General features: G+C 50.3%; 1 protein-coding gene across 1 annotated transcript in view; it reads left to right on the forward strand.

Moving 5' to 3' along the window:
- Window positions 1-16,450, forward strand: part of SH3PXD2B (SH3 and PX domains 2B) — a 79,823-nt gene that overhangs the window by 35,407 nt on the left and 27,966 nt on the right. The window contains exons 4-5 of the mRNA XM_050905317.1: window positions 10,098-10,174; window positions 14,440-14,531. Coding sequence (XP_050761274.1) covers window positions 10,098-10,174; window positions 14,440-14,531 — 169 coding nt within the window. The remainder of the gene's footprint in view (window positions 1-10,097; window positions 10,175-14,439; window positions 14,532-16,450) is intronic.

Below are 16,450 nucleotides of genomic sequence, written 5' to 3' on the forward strand. Positions count from 1 at the left end.
AAGGCAGCGATTGGGCTCGGGAAGCCTGGTCGGAGCACCGCTTCTCGCAGCACACTCATCAATATTTGTTTCTTCTTCTTGGTGTTGAAATAGTTTCCCTTCGCTAAGAGGCATGTCACTGGGATTTCCGTTGGAGGAAACAGGGGGTTGAAGTTGCTGGAAAATAAAGCCTGGCTCTTGTGTAAGAAAGGAGTTTTGGGGAGTTAGGATGACCATTCTCTAGAGGAGCTTGTGCATTTGTGTGTGTCCTCTGCAGAGATGTTTGCCTTTTTGCTCTGGTCCCCTTTTTGCAACAGGATTAAATAATACTGTTTTCAGAGGTAGTCACACGTTGACTTGGAAAACTGCTAGTCCATGCTTCTCCCAGAAATTTTTCATGACGTTTCATTTCCGCAGTGGCTTGCGATAGCTAAGAAGAGAGAGACTGTTGATGCCTAACAGCTGGCAACTGCAGCTTTACCACTTGTACTTTCAGGTGCCAGCACAGGGCAAGGGGTGGTGTGGTGAGAAGATCCCAGCATGGGATGGTGTCCTACCTCCAAGAAGGAGGTAGCCGCTGGAAAGACAGATAATCTTGCATCTGCCTGTCCTCATGGAGCAGCTTCAGAAGTCCTCTTGCTTCAGGGAAGTTGTGTTATTAAGAGGTTGCCTTTGCCCTCCTGCCTTTGCTGCGCATCATGGAGTGGTCAGGAGCTGGTGGCTTTCTCCAGAGCAGGACGATGAGCCGTACCTCCCTAGTGAGATGGCTTGCAAGCTGTGTCTGCTTGCTTCTGAAAGAGAACTTCACTTGGGGGTAAGGGAAGGCTCTTTTAGTAGTTGCTGGCTGTGCTAGAGGATGTGCAAAGCAGTATGATTCCTTTCTGGAGCAGTTCTTGGCCTTCCCAGTTTGGGAATGGCAATGAGTTTTGTTACTTAGAGCTGAACCCAAACTTCGTCTCTCTCTGCCTAGGGGTGCCATCCAGGTGAGCTCAGTGCAAACAGCCGGGGTCTCTTTGCAAAACGTGGCTCTAGTATGCTTAGACTTGCTAGGGTTTTGATTACGTTCAGCTTCTGTGAGTACTGTAGTTTGCTCCCAATCCCATTTTGAGCAACGTTTTTAGCATCTGAATTTCATTACCAGTGGAGATTTGGCTCCAGTGGTTTACTGAAAGTACGCTGCTTTCTGGGAAGTCCATTGTAGAGTAACATTAGACATTGTGGCCACTGCAATTCTCAAAAAGGTCTCCTGTGACCCTGTGCCTCCTGCAGCTCTGGCTTTCTTAGCAAACCCCTAAGCGTCCCAAACTCAGAGTCACCACCATGACCTGAGAAGGTGCCATCTGGGTTTGTCTGTCAGGCTGGTTTCCTGGAATGGGAAGACAGTTCCATGATTACTCCGTAGTTACAACATCCAGCCCACAGGAACTCTGTTTGCTTTGTGTTGCTTCGTTTTGCTAATGTTTGCTTCGAGGATTTGACTTCTTGGAAATTTCTAGAGACTTTGAGTCTTTTGAAGTAGGTCTCTGATGGTATCAGAAAATGCTCTCGTAAGTGCAAGTCCTTCAGCCCACTCAGCTCTTCTGAAGTGGAGTCATAAAGCTGGGTCCTCCAAAGCGGAGCAGAGCAATTGCACTTGAGGTTTGGGGCCAGGGGTTGTCCCTTCCCGGGTGTTGGCACCACACTCATCCCGTAGCACAGCTTGATGGGGTCTGGTTTGGCCTGGCAGGACTTTGCAGTGCTCCTGCACTGTGCCTGAAAAGCCTCTGCTGCCATATCGGGGAATTTGAAGTGGACTCTTGGCTACTTTTGTTGGCTTTGAGCCACCGGCACAGCCTGCCTAGCTTCGTGTGGTGCTGAGGATGGCCCCTCGAAACAGCTCTGGCGGCACTCAGCCCATCCATGGCATCGACTGTGGTCCCTGGAGCGGAGTCAGGAGCAGCTGGCGAGAGAGGAGAGACCTGTCACTGCCTGGCCTGGGGGACGTCGTGCTGGGCAGCTCCATCCTCACCTGCAGGAGTCCACACTAAGGGTTACGTGCTTTTTGGCTGGGAGATGATGGTATGGAGACCCCAGGAAAGAATGAACTAAGAAAACAAATGAGCTCAGTTGGGCCCGCTGTGTAAGGGCTGTGCCAGATCTTTCAGGAAACAGCTTTTATAAGGAGAGTGGAGCCTTCCAAACTTCGTACAGCCCGAGTGGCCTGGAGCAGATCCTGGCCAGTCTGCTTCGCTGGAAACGTGAGCCTCAGCAAGGAGGGGTTGCCTGAGGCTGAGCTAACTTTGGCTGTAAAATTGCTTTTTAGGAAGCTTTAGCTACAGACAATAGTGAACTCCCAAGAAGGGAGGAGGAGAAAGGGGGTTCGGTGAGATCATTTTAAAAAGCAGAATTATGCCTCTGGTCTACTCCCTTCCCAGCCTGCTAACCTGCTCGGCATGGGCATCAGTGCTAGCCACAAACTTTGGGGCTTTTCTCCCAGAACAACTGTGGGGATGTTAATAGCTCCCCACAAAGGCCCCATGGAGGACAACTCATCCGTTTTCCAGCTACAGTACCTGACTTTCCCAGTCCCATTGCGTCTTCGTCAAAGCTGGAGATGGGGCAAGGTTCCTAATTACTATTTCCTGCTCTAGCAAGATGAGCATCTCTGCTGTAGCACTGTTCGGTGGATGGGCCCAGGATAGCTTGCAGCCCGTAATCAGTATGGTTGCCTTTTCTGCAGGGCTTCAGCTAACCCTGATGAGTGCAGACAGTATTACCCCAGGCAGAGTGCTGTGCTGGAGCAGTTGCCCTGCTTCTGACCCTTGAGCTGTCTTTAAACAAACTACCTTACGTTTTTCTCCATTACGTGGCACTGTAGGCCATAGAAGCAATGGCCTTGGGAACATTTTGTTCCTACTCCAGCAGGATCTCAAACCATGAGAGTGTAAGGGACTGTCTTGATAGGGGCACTGTTTAATTCAGCTTCATTTCACAGATGTCTGGGACTCCATGCTTATGCTATACCCAGGACAGCCCCAGAGGCACATTGCTTGTCCCTCTCCTTTTCACCAGGATACGCACACAGTGCAGGACTTTGCCAAACAAATGCTAAGTGCAGGGCTCCTGGAAACGCCATCTCCCACGCCTGCTTCCCCATCCTAGGAATAGCCCACGTAGCTGGCTGCTCCATGGGGTGGGACTAATTATGTGTACATTTGGGGCTGCCTTTTTTTGAAGTGAGTTTGGAACCCGTGCCAGGGAAAATCTGGATGTGATTTGAAAGGTGCAGAGAAGTGAATTCTTTCCGAGGCAGTGGGGCGGGGGGAGAGTTGGGGGAAGTTCTTCAGGGTAAAGCAAGAGGCACAGATGGTTTTCCACTCTTGAAATATCTGGCTTAGTTCGCGGCCGTGATCGGCAGGGTGATGTGTTTCAGGTTCTCTGCCCCTCCAGCTTGCTGGAGATCCAGTAACAGCCTCTGGCTCAAAAGGAGCCTCAACCATTTTGCTGGTTGAAATGCCTCTGCCTCGTTTTTTTCAGCTCCTTACTCCCCAGTATAACTTCAGCTCTGCCTGGAGAATTCCCACGGGAGGGAATAATTTGCAGAGCCCTGTTTCCCTACGTGTTTGTTTGGAGAGATTAACCCCTCTTATGGCCTGCCTGCTCTATCTCGTACTGCTGGAGACCTGAATTCTTTATCAGCCCTTTCCCCAAACTCTCCTCTGACACTTTGCAGTCCTTGACGAACGGCTGAGGCAGAGGGGGCCACGCTGCATACGTCACTTTGCAGCCCCCACTCCGGAGCTGCTGCTGCACCCTTTGCTCTTGGTCGATCAGATAAAGCCAAGCGGCTTTGATTAGCTGCAAAGAGGGGTTCTTCCAGTCCTGGGAGAGCAGAAGCTTTCTGGCACCAGAGGAGTTTTTGTGGGCAGACAGAGTATCTTCAGTGGAGCTTCTCTGGCTGGTGCCAGCTCTGCTGCATGAGAGACGGAGTTCATGCCCCCCAGGGATGACCTGCAGCGGGTGGTAGGCACCAGCCTCCTCCTCCTGCCCAGCTGGGTACGAGGCAGCACACCAATGTTATTTCTACTGTTGAAGCCCGGAGCCCAGTGATGTGCAGCTTAAATGCAGAAGGGCAACCTCTGCTCCAGCTGTTGGACAGGAGGTAAAAGCCAGCAGATTGTCCCCATGTCCTGGCCGGACTCTATCAGTGAAAGGACTGGCACAGTGGGGTTTTGTGGGGGAAAGGAGTGCAGGAATTGTGGCAAAGGACGGTTTTAAGGAAGGATTTGAAGGAAACTACGCCAGTGGTTGAAGGAAACCATGCCATGCCATGGCAGTGTTTACAGGAAAACTCTCCCTAGGGTGAGGTACAGCATGGGACAGTTGGGACAACAGCTGTTGTTAGACAGTGCTGGTCTGAGGTTCACAGGGACACGCTGGATGGATTTGCTGCCTATTCATCATGTTGGATGAACTCCTACTGATGTGTGGTGGGCCTCTGGCCACGGTGGATGGAAATAAGTAGCAGTGGTGGAGGGAGAGGAGCATGCCCGTGGAAGAAGGGAAGAAGGGAGGAGTGCAGCTGCATTGGTGGGACATAGAGCTTTGTAACTGGGGAGCTTCACATCCCAGGAGGTTGTGAGCTCTATCCACTGACTGATGGAGTCTCGAAACAGCATCAAGGTGCTCCACTGTGGTTTTCCAGGTTTCCCTCCCAGCAGGGTGAAGAACACCGCCGGCTCCCTGCTGTCAGCCCAGAGCTCAGGGCAGTGAAAGAGAGGAAGCACTGGGACAGTTTGAGCGCCAGAGCTGAGCAGATGGTGCCAGGCGGGTCAAAAGGGGAGGGAGGGAAGGCGTCGGACAGGGGAAGGGAAAAGCAGGCGTGAGTGCCCATAGCTGTCTTTCCAGGCTGCTTGCAAGGTCTCCCCCCTCTGCCCTGCCGCTGCCCAGCTGGCGAGACGGGACGCTTGCTGCCAACTCAGAAGTCCTTCAGATGTGGTCAAATGTTGGCTTTGTGGTAGGTTGAGATCTTTTTGTTAGGTTTCCCCCCTCCCCAGTCCCCCTCTGAGAACCAGCTGGTGCCCCCAGCGCTGAAGTGCCTGTAATGGTATTTGCTTGGCTGTAAAAACAAACAAGGAGATACGAGTAAACAAATGCTCGAGTCGGCAAGGGGAGCCAGAGACGTGGCTTCTGCTGCTTTGTTACTCTTGAATTCGTCTTTTCTTTGGGTAGGTAAAAGTCTCAATTGCTTGGAAGCAGTCTCTGAAGAGCACAGCTGGCTTTGGCCACAGCCCAGCGCCATGTACGGCACAGGAAGGACACGGTGCTTCTCCTTCACGGGGCTGGGAGGGCCTGGGGAAGAGCAGCAGGGTGAGAATTAGCATCGCTTGCCCTTGGGATTTCTGCCCCGTGGTGAATACTTTGCCGAGGGCTGCCGCTTGTGCCCTGCCCCTTTCCCGGGGTGTTTGTGGGGACGGGGGATGGCTGGGGTCTTCTCCTGGACAGCGCTGCGACAAAGGTCTTCCACCTACCCCAGCTGCTTTCGTGTTGTGTATAAAGCACCTGGTGATTTCTGGAAAGCGCTGCATAAAAAGCTGGATTCTTTTATTATTTTTGGGTGGTGAAATTCCATTTTGACTCTGATGTCCTGTTGAAGTAAATATTTATGGCGGCTTACTTTTTTTTTAAATTAAACTAATCCTTGTTACTCCAAGGCAACCCTACAATAATAATCTGTTCTGCATTGCTTAATTCCCACAACAGCTGTAACCAGCCAATGAGTGTATGAAATGTGGTATCAGGTGTAGCCGGAGAGGTGTAAACAGGGAACATCCACCCTCTTTTGCACTGAAGATCAGTGCAGAGAGACTTCATTTGCTTTGATTTTTAAGGAGTTGCATATATTTCAGCTCTCTCCCTTTTGGTTTTATTTCCTCTGTCTTTAAAGGATGGGTTGTGTTGGTCAGATTTCTCCAGTCAAAATGCTGATGGAGAATAATAATACTGTCAGGTTGCCCTTAAAGAGCAGATGCATGCAAAACGCCTAACTTCTGCTGGGAAGGGGGGGTAACAAATGTATAGGAAGCAAAGCATGTGCAATGCTTTGGTGCATCTACAGTTATATTAACGTAATGTATAATAAATATACTCACTGGAATAAAGTGTTGTATATTCTACTGAAGAAAGAACACTTTCTAAATTGTAACTTGTACACGGACTGTTTTCAGAGCCATTGTTCTCCTCAGAGGCACCACTTTTTCCCTGTAGGTATTACCGGGTTTTCAAGATCCAGAAAAAGCAGACAGCATGTCCTGGAGTCTGGGTACTTCTTGCACAGGGAGTCGTGCCAGGGCAGCCTTTCTGTAGTAGTACCTTATCTCTGTCTTCTTTTTCCAAAATCAACTTACTTGACATGTTCCCAGGTGATAAATGTTCAGTCCACTCATAGTTTTGTTTGTGTGTATAAAGGACAGTGTATTTTACTGCACTTCCTTGTGCAGTGACTTTCTTGTGCTGGCAGGGAGGGAGACTCATTGCTCTGATTGCTCATGCATAACATTATGTATGTAAATAAGAAAATCTAATCATTTCTGAGTGCTTGAGTTGTGGTAAGAGTGAGAAGCTGATGAAGTGGAGCCTGCAGCAGCACTGACCTTACCAGCTGATGGAAAACCCCACTAATCAGCGAGCTGTGCAGAATTGCCTTCCCTCACATGCCTTCCCCTTGGTATTCCTCCTGCTGACGTTGAGGCTGAGGGCAGGAGCACTGCTATGGGGCTGTTAGGAGTAAAGTGAGTCTCGCCTGAGGATGTTCTTAAAGAAAAAGTAGAGCTGGTAGTTATTTTTCTCATATTGGGGCAAATTTTGCTGAGTTTGCAGGGATCTGGGAGTCAAGGATCCGAACTGCATTAAAGCTGTCCTTGCTCTTGCTAGATACCACGAAGGCAGCTGAGATTGCTCCCCCTTCGCTGTCGCTCTGCATCTCTCAAGCTGCAGATTTACTGAGTGAACAGTTCAGCCAACTGGGAAACTTCACCGTGGAAAATCAAACCCCAGAGACCTTCCCCTCTTTTCTCCTGGCTTTCTTCTGTGCAGATGTTTCTCCTCACTGTTCTGCATGGCTTGCCTTTGCCTGGAGCTAGGTTACACTGTGCCAAAGCTGGGCCGGTGACCAAGCCCTTCTCTGCACAGTACCTGTGTGTCAGGCTGCTCTTTGGAAGAGGCCAGGACAGCAATTATCCAACACAGTCATCAAACTTAACTTCCTTCTTGCTTTGGCCATCTGCCCATTTCTTTGCCATGTGTTTCCTTTAGGATCTAGAGGAGCTAATCCTGAGCCTTCTCCCTCCCCTTCAGCGTGAAAGAGTATCTGCTGTGGGCAGGAGGAGGAGAGTCCACCTGGACAATTAGCAGGGCAGTAACCCGGTGCCAGGCTGAGAGTCGTTACAAGCTCCTGGAGGCAGCCAAAAAAGTGTAAAGCAGAGAGCACTTAGAACGAGGTGTGGGTGATGGGCACCATTGCCTTCACTGTGTCCCCTGTAGCTACAGCAATGAGGGGTACAGATATGAGATGAATAATGTCATGCGTTTCTCTTGCATTATATGGTCTTTGGCCATGTGAAAAGCCCCAGTGGACAGCACTGTTATTCCCATTTTGCAGATACGGTCTAAGGAAAATGTGCCCAGGAAAATGTTGCATCTCATTGACCCAGCAAGTGGCCCATCTTTCCCTTCCAGGAGGGAAGTGGTTTCCTGCGCTTTCTTGCCTTTCAAGTCAAGGATTTATATAGCTGTATTTGGCAGCACTGAAGGGTCTGCAATTATGTTAATTAGACATTTTGATTGAAAACCAGCTTTTTGTTAGAAAATAAACTTCCTTGTTGAAAAATACTAGATCTAGAGCAAATCAAGAGAGGAGCTGGATTTCCTGCTGGTTCATATGCTCTGTGCTGGGGCTAATTTAAGATCACTTCAGTTGTTGTGATGTATTTATTCCCCCAAACTATATTCTTTTTATTATTATTCACTAGCATCTGTTTGTTAAACATTTAAATATTCCCACACCCAGAGCTTATTATTTCAGACATTTATAATGTACCCACCCATCAGTGATTTCATTTTGGCAGACATAAAACCAAAACAGCTATTCCTTACAATTGCCAACAAAACTATTGTGATCCATTCATCTTTTTAAAAATCGTCATTCAAATAGAAACCTATGCAGCAAATACGCCATGATTGCTGACGAGAAAGGAAAACTGTTGATCATTTGCTTGTCTGATGGAAAATAATTGCTACAGGCAAGGAAAGGAGCTCCGACCTGGTTGTCGCTCCCAGTGTTTCCAGACAACTTCTGTGTTCCCAGGCTGTTCACCCTCAAAATCTAAAAGACGGATTGAATAGAGGGGTTTTGTTTTTTTTTTTTCACTGTGTCATAAAGACTGCCAGACTTGGCTCTGGCAGGCTGCGAGAAGGAATGCATTTCAGAGCAGAGCATTTCCCACCATGAATGTCTCAGCCCCTCGCTGTCAGCAGGACATAAATGAGAAGCAATCCTTCTGGTATGAGCTGGTCCGACCCTATGTGTTTCACTGGAGGGCAAGTATAGAGCTAGCACTGAGTATGATTGCTGTGTGCTCCTGTGGACAGTCCAGTTTCGAAGGCATTCTGCATTAACTGAGCTTAGCAGGAGATTTGGCTCCTCCATAAAGTTCTGATTCATGCTCCTTGCAAGCTGAAGTTGGGTTGGCTTAGTTCATCTCTGCTTAAAAAATGCATTGGCAGGCTGCACAAGTCATGCATGTTCCAGATCCTGGACAAGTCAGGGAGAAGCGGGGGGGTGACCCAGCCCTGATTTTAAAATTGTGATAAGCGTGTGGCCATTTTACCACGTCCTGTTCTTGGGTAGCTTGGTAGTATCCAGCCTCTGGTTCCAGCAATGCCGTGGCTCCTGCGAAGGCTCGCTGTAGGGGTTGAAGCTAGCCATGGTGCAGCGAAGGGCTGTGTGACTCTCCAGAGTGCTTTTCCCTGTTCTCATGTTGCTTGCGAGCGAGTGTGTTGGTATGTGGTTGTGAGGGGAGTTTGGCTTCTGGGTTGCCCCATGGTGGCCTCTCTGATAAGCGAAGGGATTGCATGGACAGACACATCAGTTGCTCTCCTTGGGTTTGGTGGTGGGATTGGAAACCCAAGTAGGGACAAAAAGAGACGAGACTTTCCTGCACTATGGGAGATGTCAGGAGGAACTTTAGGGAACTTCATTACTACCCCCCCACCCCCCCAAACACAATTTTCCAGGTGATTGTATTGCAAAGCAGTGCCAGTTCCTGGTGCTTTGGGAAGCATGGGTCTGAAATCCTACTGTACCAGTCCTTTTGATCACCGAGTCTCTAAGTGTATGTTTCACTGTCTGCTAATGGCTTTTGTCTCGTTAAATGCCAAAGAAGCTGTTCTCTGTGAAAGCAGCTTGAAGCATTTAGGACTCATTAGACTTCAAAGGAAAGAGGCCTGTACCACAACCCAGAGGGGAGGAAATGGAGTAGCAAGAGGATCCCATTAATGGAGAACAAAAATAAACCCCAGACAGGAAGGAAAATCCTATAGGTCTGACTCAGAGCTGCAGTCCCGACACCGTGGCTTCGAGGACCAGTTCGACACAGGAGCTGCACAGAGAGAAACCCTCTGGCTTGGCTTCTGCACACACTAGACCCGGATGCCCTGAGCAAGCCTGGAGCCTGCAAGAAGGGTCCCACCTGCACCGGCAGTCGCAGGAATGTCTGCTGCTCTGGCGAGCGCTGGCGTTTGCCAGTGGACTTGTACACCCAGGACTTGTATGCTAGCAGACTAGGCATAGTCAGATAGGATCTGGTCCTCCATCATCACCACATTGGTGAGAGAAGATGGGGATGCAGTTTGCTGGTAATTGTTTCCTCTTCTCTCTCCTTGAACATGCTTGCCACTTTAAATGTACTTTATTCTAATAAGGTATTTAATCCATGGGAGGGAACATGCTTCTCTATAGGTACAGTGCTTTTGGTGAGAACAGGATGTGCAGGGAATAGGTCCTGACAGAGTGATTCCAGAGAGAGTGTTCCTGGGCTTTGTGCTGACCTGCTCTTCTCCCTCCGTCTCTCCTGTTTCAGGGAAGATCCTCTTCCGCCGGAGTCACATCCGCGATGTTGCGGTCAAGCGCCTGATACCTATCGATGAATACTGCAAGGTAAGGGGAGGTTTGTAGCATCAACCAAAGATGAAGCCACCTTGATCAGGCTCGATCCTGTTTGACTGATAGTATATAGTGGTGTGCCAGTGCTGGGAGAATGGGGAGTGTGGGCTATCCCCCACTACCAAACTCTTTCTGTGATGAAAGCCCACCCACTGATTCGCTTTTCACTCCACATGATTAATACTGAGGGCTTGGAGGCCTGGGCTTGCAGGGTGCAGGGTGGCCCAGCTCCACACCAGCTTGCACCCTGCTGCTGCACTTTCCCTTTCTATTCTCCTTTCTCAAGCTGCAAACCAGAACCAGCTTTCCAGATGGGCTGGAAAGGACCTGGCTGCCTCGCCGTGTCCTGTCTGGCAGGCGGTTTGGAGTGAAATGGTTGTGTGCAGGACTAGGCTTGAAGGACTCTGTTCCTCAGGGAGCCTTTCCTTTCCCATTGTTGGGAACAGACCTGCTGTTTTATGTAGAAGACAGCACTTTCTTGGTGGGATGGTCCCAAACTGGGACATAAACTCCTGTTACTGGTTATGCAAAACAGTTACTTGCACAGGGGTAAGATGCCTTGTACCTGCAGAAAATTAGTGGAAGCCAACAGAGATCATCTCATCATAGAGCCAAAATACAGTTGATTGTCTGTGTCCTTTCCTTGATAAGGCTGAGGCAATTTGCCCCATACTCTTGAAGAATATAAGACTGTGCTTAAGTGTAAGGCAAACTATGGTGTTAGGGCATTTTTTTCTGGGAAAACCAAAATACTAAAGTCCACAAAAATTATTTTCGCAAAAGTAAAGTACGCCACATCTCATCGTGTCGAAGAAGTGCACTAGTACTTGCAGCAGCCATGAAATGGTCTGGAGGTAGGTCCAGTGCTTCCAAAGTCCAGTCTGAATGCTGTTGAAAACCTATCCAAAGACTGCAAAACCCAAGGGAGAAGATGGGGAAATGGTGAAATGTCCATCACATTCCTTAGATGCGGGAGGTGTAGCAGTGACTGTGGCCTAGGGCTTTGCACGGCGGGGGAGACTGTGGGTTTTGGGACTCATCCAGACCTATGGGAAGGATGTCAAGGCTGGAATAAGTACAAGGATAAAGGTGAATTAGTAAATGTGTCTTGACAGCTCTGCAGTGGGGCTGTGGGTGAAAACCGCTGTGGGCCAGGATAGCAGATGAGAACAGAGTGATGGAAGTGTAGTGCAAGGTGTGCTTGGACCTGTATGCTCCAAAGAGTGTGAGGGAAGCTGATGGTGCGAGTAACCGCTTGGCTCTAGCTGGGCGTGATCAGCCCCTTGTCTTCTGAGTCACTAAAATGTGCCAGCTATATGCAGGCACACACAACTGTAAATTTAATTTTTGGGAAGAAAAAGTCCCTAAGCGATAAGATGCTGCAGCTGTCTCTTTCAGAATGATGCCATTAATGGCATAAAATATAATGAATCCATTTGACTTAACAACTGGAACATAATGGCTGATGTTATATGACCCACTTAGAGAGCTGCTCTCTCCTCCTCCCGTTAATGCATTACCAAGTAATAACATGCACTGTGCCTGGCCTTCCAGTTGCTGCTACTTAACCGTAAAGCTGCTGAGCTGAAAGTGGGTGTGGAACCGAAGGCTGCGGAGATGTGGAATGAGCAAGGAGTCAGCGGGAGCAGGGAGATGTCCCTCCTGGGCACGTCATGCTGCAGATCACGGCCACAGGATCCTAGCACCTCTTACTGCCATGTTTATCGTTGGAGGTGGACGCTGCGCATGCTTGGAGGGTGGTGGTGCAGAACAGAAATACAAAATATCTCCTCCAGCTTGGCCCTGCTGAGTGAGAACTGAAGGTTAGGTGAATATGTTGTGAATAAGTTCCCACAGAAAACCATGTAAGAAAGTTTTTGCTTTCTTGCCATCTCCTGCAAGAGAAGTGGGGTGTCTTCATTCTCTGGGAGAGCCCTGGAAAGAAGGTTGGTGAGATTTGGGGTAGAAGTAGGCAAGAGGAGCAAGGGAGGGAACCACTGCTTTCACAGGCAGTGCTTTTGCTGAAGGACTCTGTTCCAGGTCCCGCCATACTGGAAAATGTGGCAATTTAAGGTAAGGTGCAAGAAAAGCAGCAGAAGAATCAGAGCAACTGGTAAGAGCAACCGGTCGCCAAATGAGACTTCAAACGACTTTAGGAATGACAAGGAGGGGGAGCAGAGGCCTGAAATTTCTTCCCATTTCTCCGGTTTATTCTCTTTGTGTTCTACATCTGTTGGTCCTTCCCCTGGTGTGGCAACTGCCTTCCTCCCATCCTGGGGATTTTGAGAAAGTGCTAGTTAGAGGGTTGATGAAGGAGTTGCGATGCTGTGATGCTCTACCCCAACAAGACTGGGTGGACCTCTAGCAGCAACGTTTTTAGAGAATAATCCTTTCTCACTCCCTGGAAAATGGATTTCAATGCGATAAGGCTCGTCTGTCTTTGGTAAATGACCTTTCTCCTCAGGCTTGCAGGCAGCGGGGTGAGTGAGGTGACTTACTGTGGCTCTAACACCATGGGCTGAAGCTGTGTGCTGATGGCCCTCCCCAGTTCACTCCTTTGGGTGGCAGAGCCAGAAGTAGGACTGACGTCACGCTATTTGTGCCACTGTTTTTGATTTGGTGGCCATAGCTGCTGTAGACCATGGCCAGCTAGACTTCAGGGCGGCCTGGTTGACTCAGCCACTGCTGTGCCAGGTGAGTCAGCTCTAGGTGGGCCTCCTTCAAGGCGTCCTGAGAAATAAGCTGTGGGTCTTGCCTTTCGTCCTCCCGGCACAGGGTGTTTTCTGTGATCATCCCCTGCTATTGGAGGATGCGGAGCCTTCTCCAGGCCACAAAATCAGAGTGATTTTGGCACAGGGGAAATTGTGTAGATCACAGGATGCTTGGAATTGGGGAGTGGTACCCACATGGGAATGGCATCCATGCAAAACCTGGCCTTTGAATAGCCCTTCCCTGGGTTCCCAAAAGCCATGGAGTGAGTAGTTTTCTCTCTCCTGCCTCTCACATGATCTTGATCGCAGCTGGCCCATGATTAGTGGCCTGACTGTCTGCTCTGCTGGCAGCGAATGACTGTGCTGAATAGCTGGAAGGGCTTTTGGGGGCCAGCAATTAGGTCAGTGTGGAGCCACATCTGATCTGTGTGGTAACCCCAGGGCTTTGCAGATGTGGCTTTGTCTCTGATACAGAAATGAGTGGAGGTTTGATCTGCCCACACTGCTGTCACAAGACTGCTGTGACAGCAAATGGAGGGGAGGGGGGATTATATAGAAAATTGGTCAAACATCTGCTCCAGGTCGGGCTGCAGCACTGCTCCCTGATTTCAAATCATCCTTCTTCAATTGCATGTCTCTTTTACTTTTTGTAGTCGCTACCACCCGTGGCCCTGTTCCTTCCCACGAGCAGAGAGCAGGGCAGGGCTCTCTGCCAGGCAGCTGCCCATCCTGCCTTCTCTGCCCAGCCCTTGCTGCAGCCCGCGTTGGAAAGCATCTACAAGAGCTCTGGCCCAAAGCGAATATTGCTGGCCCCAGACTCTGTCCCCAGCTCCCACAGACATGCACACTCTCACCCTGTAAGTCCCACCATTGAAGCCTGTCTTTTTGCAAAAGGCTTCCTTGAAGGGAAAGGAGAAAAGCAGAGGTAGCTTATAGCTCCTGCCGTTCGACAGTGCATGTAGCAGCCTTCCAGCCCTTGCCCTGATGAGCTCGTGTCCATACTTTTGCCTCCTGTTGCCTCCCTGCCTCTTCCTGAGCTGCCATTGCCCAGCGGAGCATTTTTGGGATGTGCTGGTCAGGGCTGACGGCACTGAGAGTATGCCACACGTAAATGCCCAGCCTTTCCCAAGGACAATGGTTCTGTGCCCACAGCACAGCTGGGAAACTGAGCCCTGCCATGGCTGGGAGGGTGGATGCTGGGATGGACATCCCTATGGCTCTTACCCTGCAAGAGCACATCTGTCCAAAAGGCTGGAGCTGGGCTAAGTGGGGCCTGGGAGGTCTCTGCTTATTCTCCTTTAGTCTTCAGTTGCAGCTGGGGTGGTGCAGTGAGTGTAACTGGGGACTGTCTGGGTCTTGCCCCACTCTGGTGTGTGCTTGCTGTAGCTCTCCCCTGCCTGGCTCCGCACTCCTGTGTGCCAGGGACCGTGTGGGTGCCAAGCTTGGTGCCATGACCCAGTCCCCTGTGCTCTGAGGGCCTGTCCTCACTCGGCTCCTTGCACACAGTCTTGATGCTTCCCATCACCGGTGTCTCTGTTTCATCCACAGGCTCTGATCCAGCTGCCTCCCTACATCTCCCAGTGCGAGGAGGTTCTCCAATTCTTTGAGGCACGACCTGACGACTTGACGCCCCCCAAAGAGTAAGTTGGTTGGGCGGCTGCCACCACCGGGGTGGTAATGAAGCACGAAACTGGTTTGAACTTGCTGGCATCCATAAGAGTCTGATGTTCATCAACGGTTCCCCCCGTGAGTCACAGATCTGGGATTTGGAGGCTTTCTTGGAGAGGGAGCGGGGGCTGTGCAGCTCCAGGTGGACACCTCTGCCCAGTCAGCCAACTCCTGGCATAGCCTTCTCCAGCGGGGAAGTGGAAACACTTCTCTGGGACCCCGTGAAGTGGTGGTCTCCTCCTGAGACACTTTCTACTTGCAAATGCTGATTTCAGAAATTTGGTCAGTCTGAAAAGCCTCATTTCACATGGTTACTGACGACTTCTGCCTCGTTCGAAAGGCTCTTTCCCTTAGCCATGTCCATGAGCCCCATCCGTAACAACACTCCGGAGTCTTTCCATGCAAAACAAGGAACGTTTGCAAGGAATCCCGCGTGCCTTACGCAACTCTGTGTGGTTATAAGTCTTGTGACTATGAGCTACTTTGGCCAGGAGCCACCCATCTCTTACTAATCACAAGCAGCATAAATCTGAGCAGCCGCCTCCATCTCCTGCTATGCTGCTCTCTCTTTTTATGCTGCATGTGACGCGATGTGTGGCTCTACCAAAGGTTGAGCAATGGAGGAGGCTTGATTAATTGTGAGAGGAAAGGCAGTAAATTGATTTGACATCATTCTGTATTGGAAGGGTGTGGAGGTAGATAAAGCGATTTTGTTTTTCTCCTCTGAGCAGCAACACTGAGCCTTTCAGGTCTCCAGCTGAGTATTAGGCTTGTGTGGACTACATCTTCTCCCTGGGTTTTCAATTTTTTTCATTCCCTCTTTTAATTCTCCCTTCCCCCCATCCCTGCTTTCCTCCTTTGGCTCCTGTTTCTGTTCGCTTGGCCTGTCATCATTCCTCCCGCAGCTCACGGTCACTTGATGAGATTGGTCTGAGGGCCCCGGAGCCCATTAACTAATTGCTTGCTGTCGGCTGGCGCTCTCATCCGTCCCGCCCAGCTATTGCTCACCACTTAACCTGCCACCCCGTCGGTCATCCTTCAGTGAAGGCAGCAGCTCAGGGGCAAGCAAGAGACACATGGAGAAGATGAGCTTGCAAGGACATTGGGTGGGGGTTTATTGCGGGGGTTAACAGCCCCTGGGGCTGTTTTGGGATGTGGGGGGCTGCCTTTGCGTGAGTCTTTGAGCCCTGCATGAGAATGTGGTGAGCTGCTTTGCAAAAGGAGTCAGCTCTTGAACCTGTCTGTAGCTGAGGCACCTTCATGCATGGTGGACTGAAGGGCAGCTTCAGTCTTCCACCCACTTTCCTCACCTTTATTTTGTCCTGTAGACTGAGCCAGAAGTCAGGTGGGGTGGGGGCTGTGGCCAGGATAAGGAGCATGTTCAGATGTGGAGACCTTTGGGTGCTGAGCGTCAGCGCCAGAGCAGTGCAGCTCTGCACTCTTCTGTGTTTGAAGCTGTAGCTCCTGGCCGTCCGGCCAAGCAGCGATCAGTGCCATGTCCCTCATCGTGTCCCTGGTTTGGGTCCAACAAACAAGGGGAGCAGAGGCGCCAGCCTGAAGTCCAGTCCCAAGCATGTGCTTGTGTTGTGGGGTCCATCCTCAGGTACATCCCACAGTGTCCTGCGGGACAGCTGAGCAGCTCCCAGGTGCAAAATTGCACTCACTGCAAAATTGCCATGTGTTTGTGAGTGTTTGGCCATTGCAGTGCTGGATGGGCAAGCGGGTGATGCACCGCTGAATCCGGCGGTGGTCATGCTCTCTCCCGCTGCCTGCTCCTCTCCAGGGAGGAGAGGCAAGCTTGCTGCTCACAGAAGGACTTAGCAGGTGACTCGTGTCCATTTGCCTCCAGCAGCAAAATGCTACAGCATCTCAAGGACATCTCTGTTGTGTT

Source organism: Gymnogyps californianus, chromosome 14 (assembly GCF_018139145.2).
Source record: "Gymnogyps californianus isolate 813 chromosome 14, ASM1813914v2, whole genome shotgun sequence".
Classification (NCBI taxonomy): domain Eukaryota; kingdom Metazoa; phylum Chordata; class Aves; order Accipitriformes; family Cathartidae; genus Gymnogyps; species Gymnogyps californianus.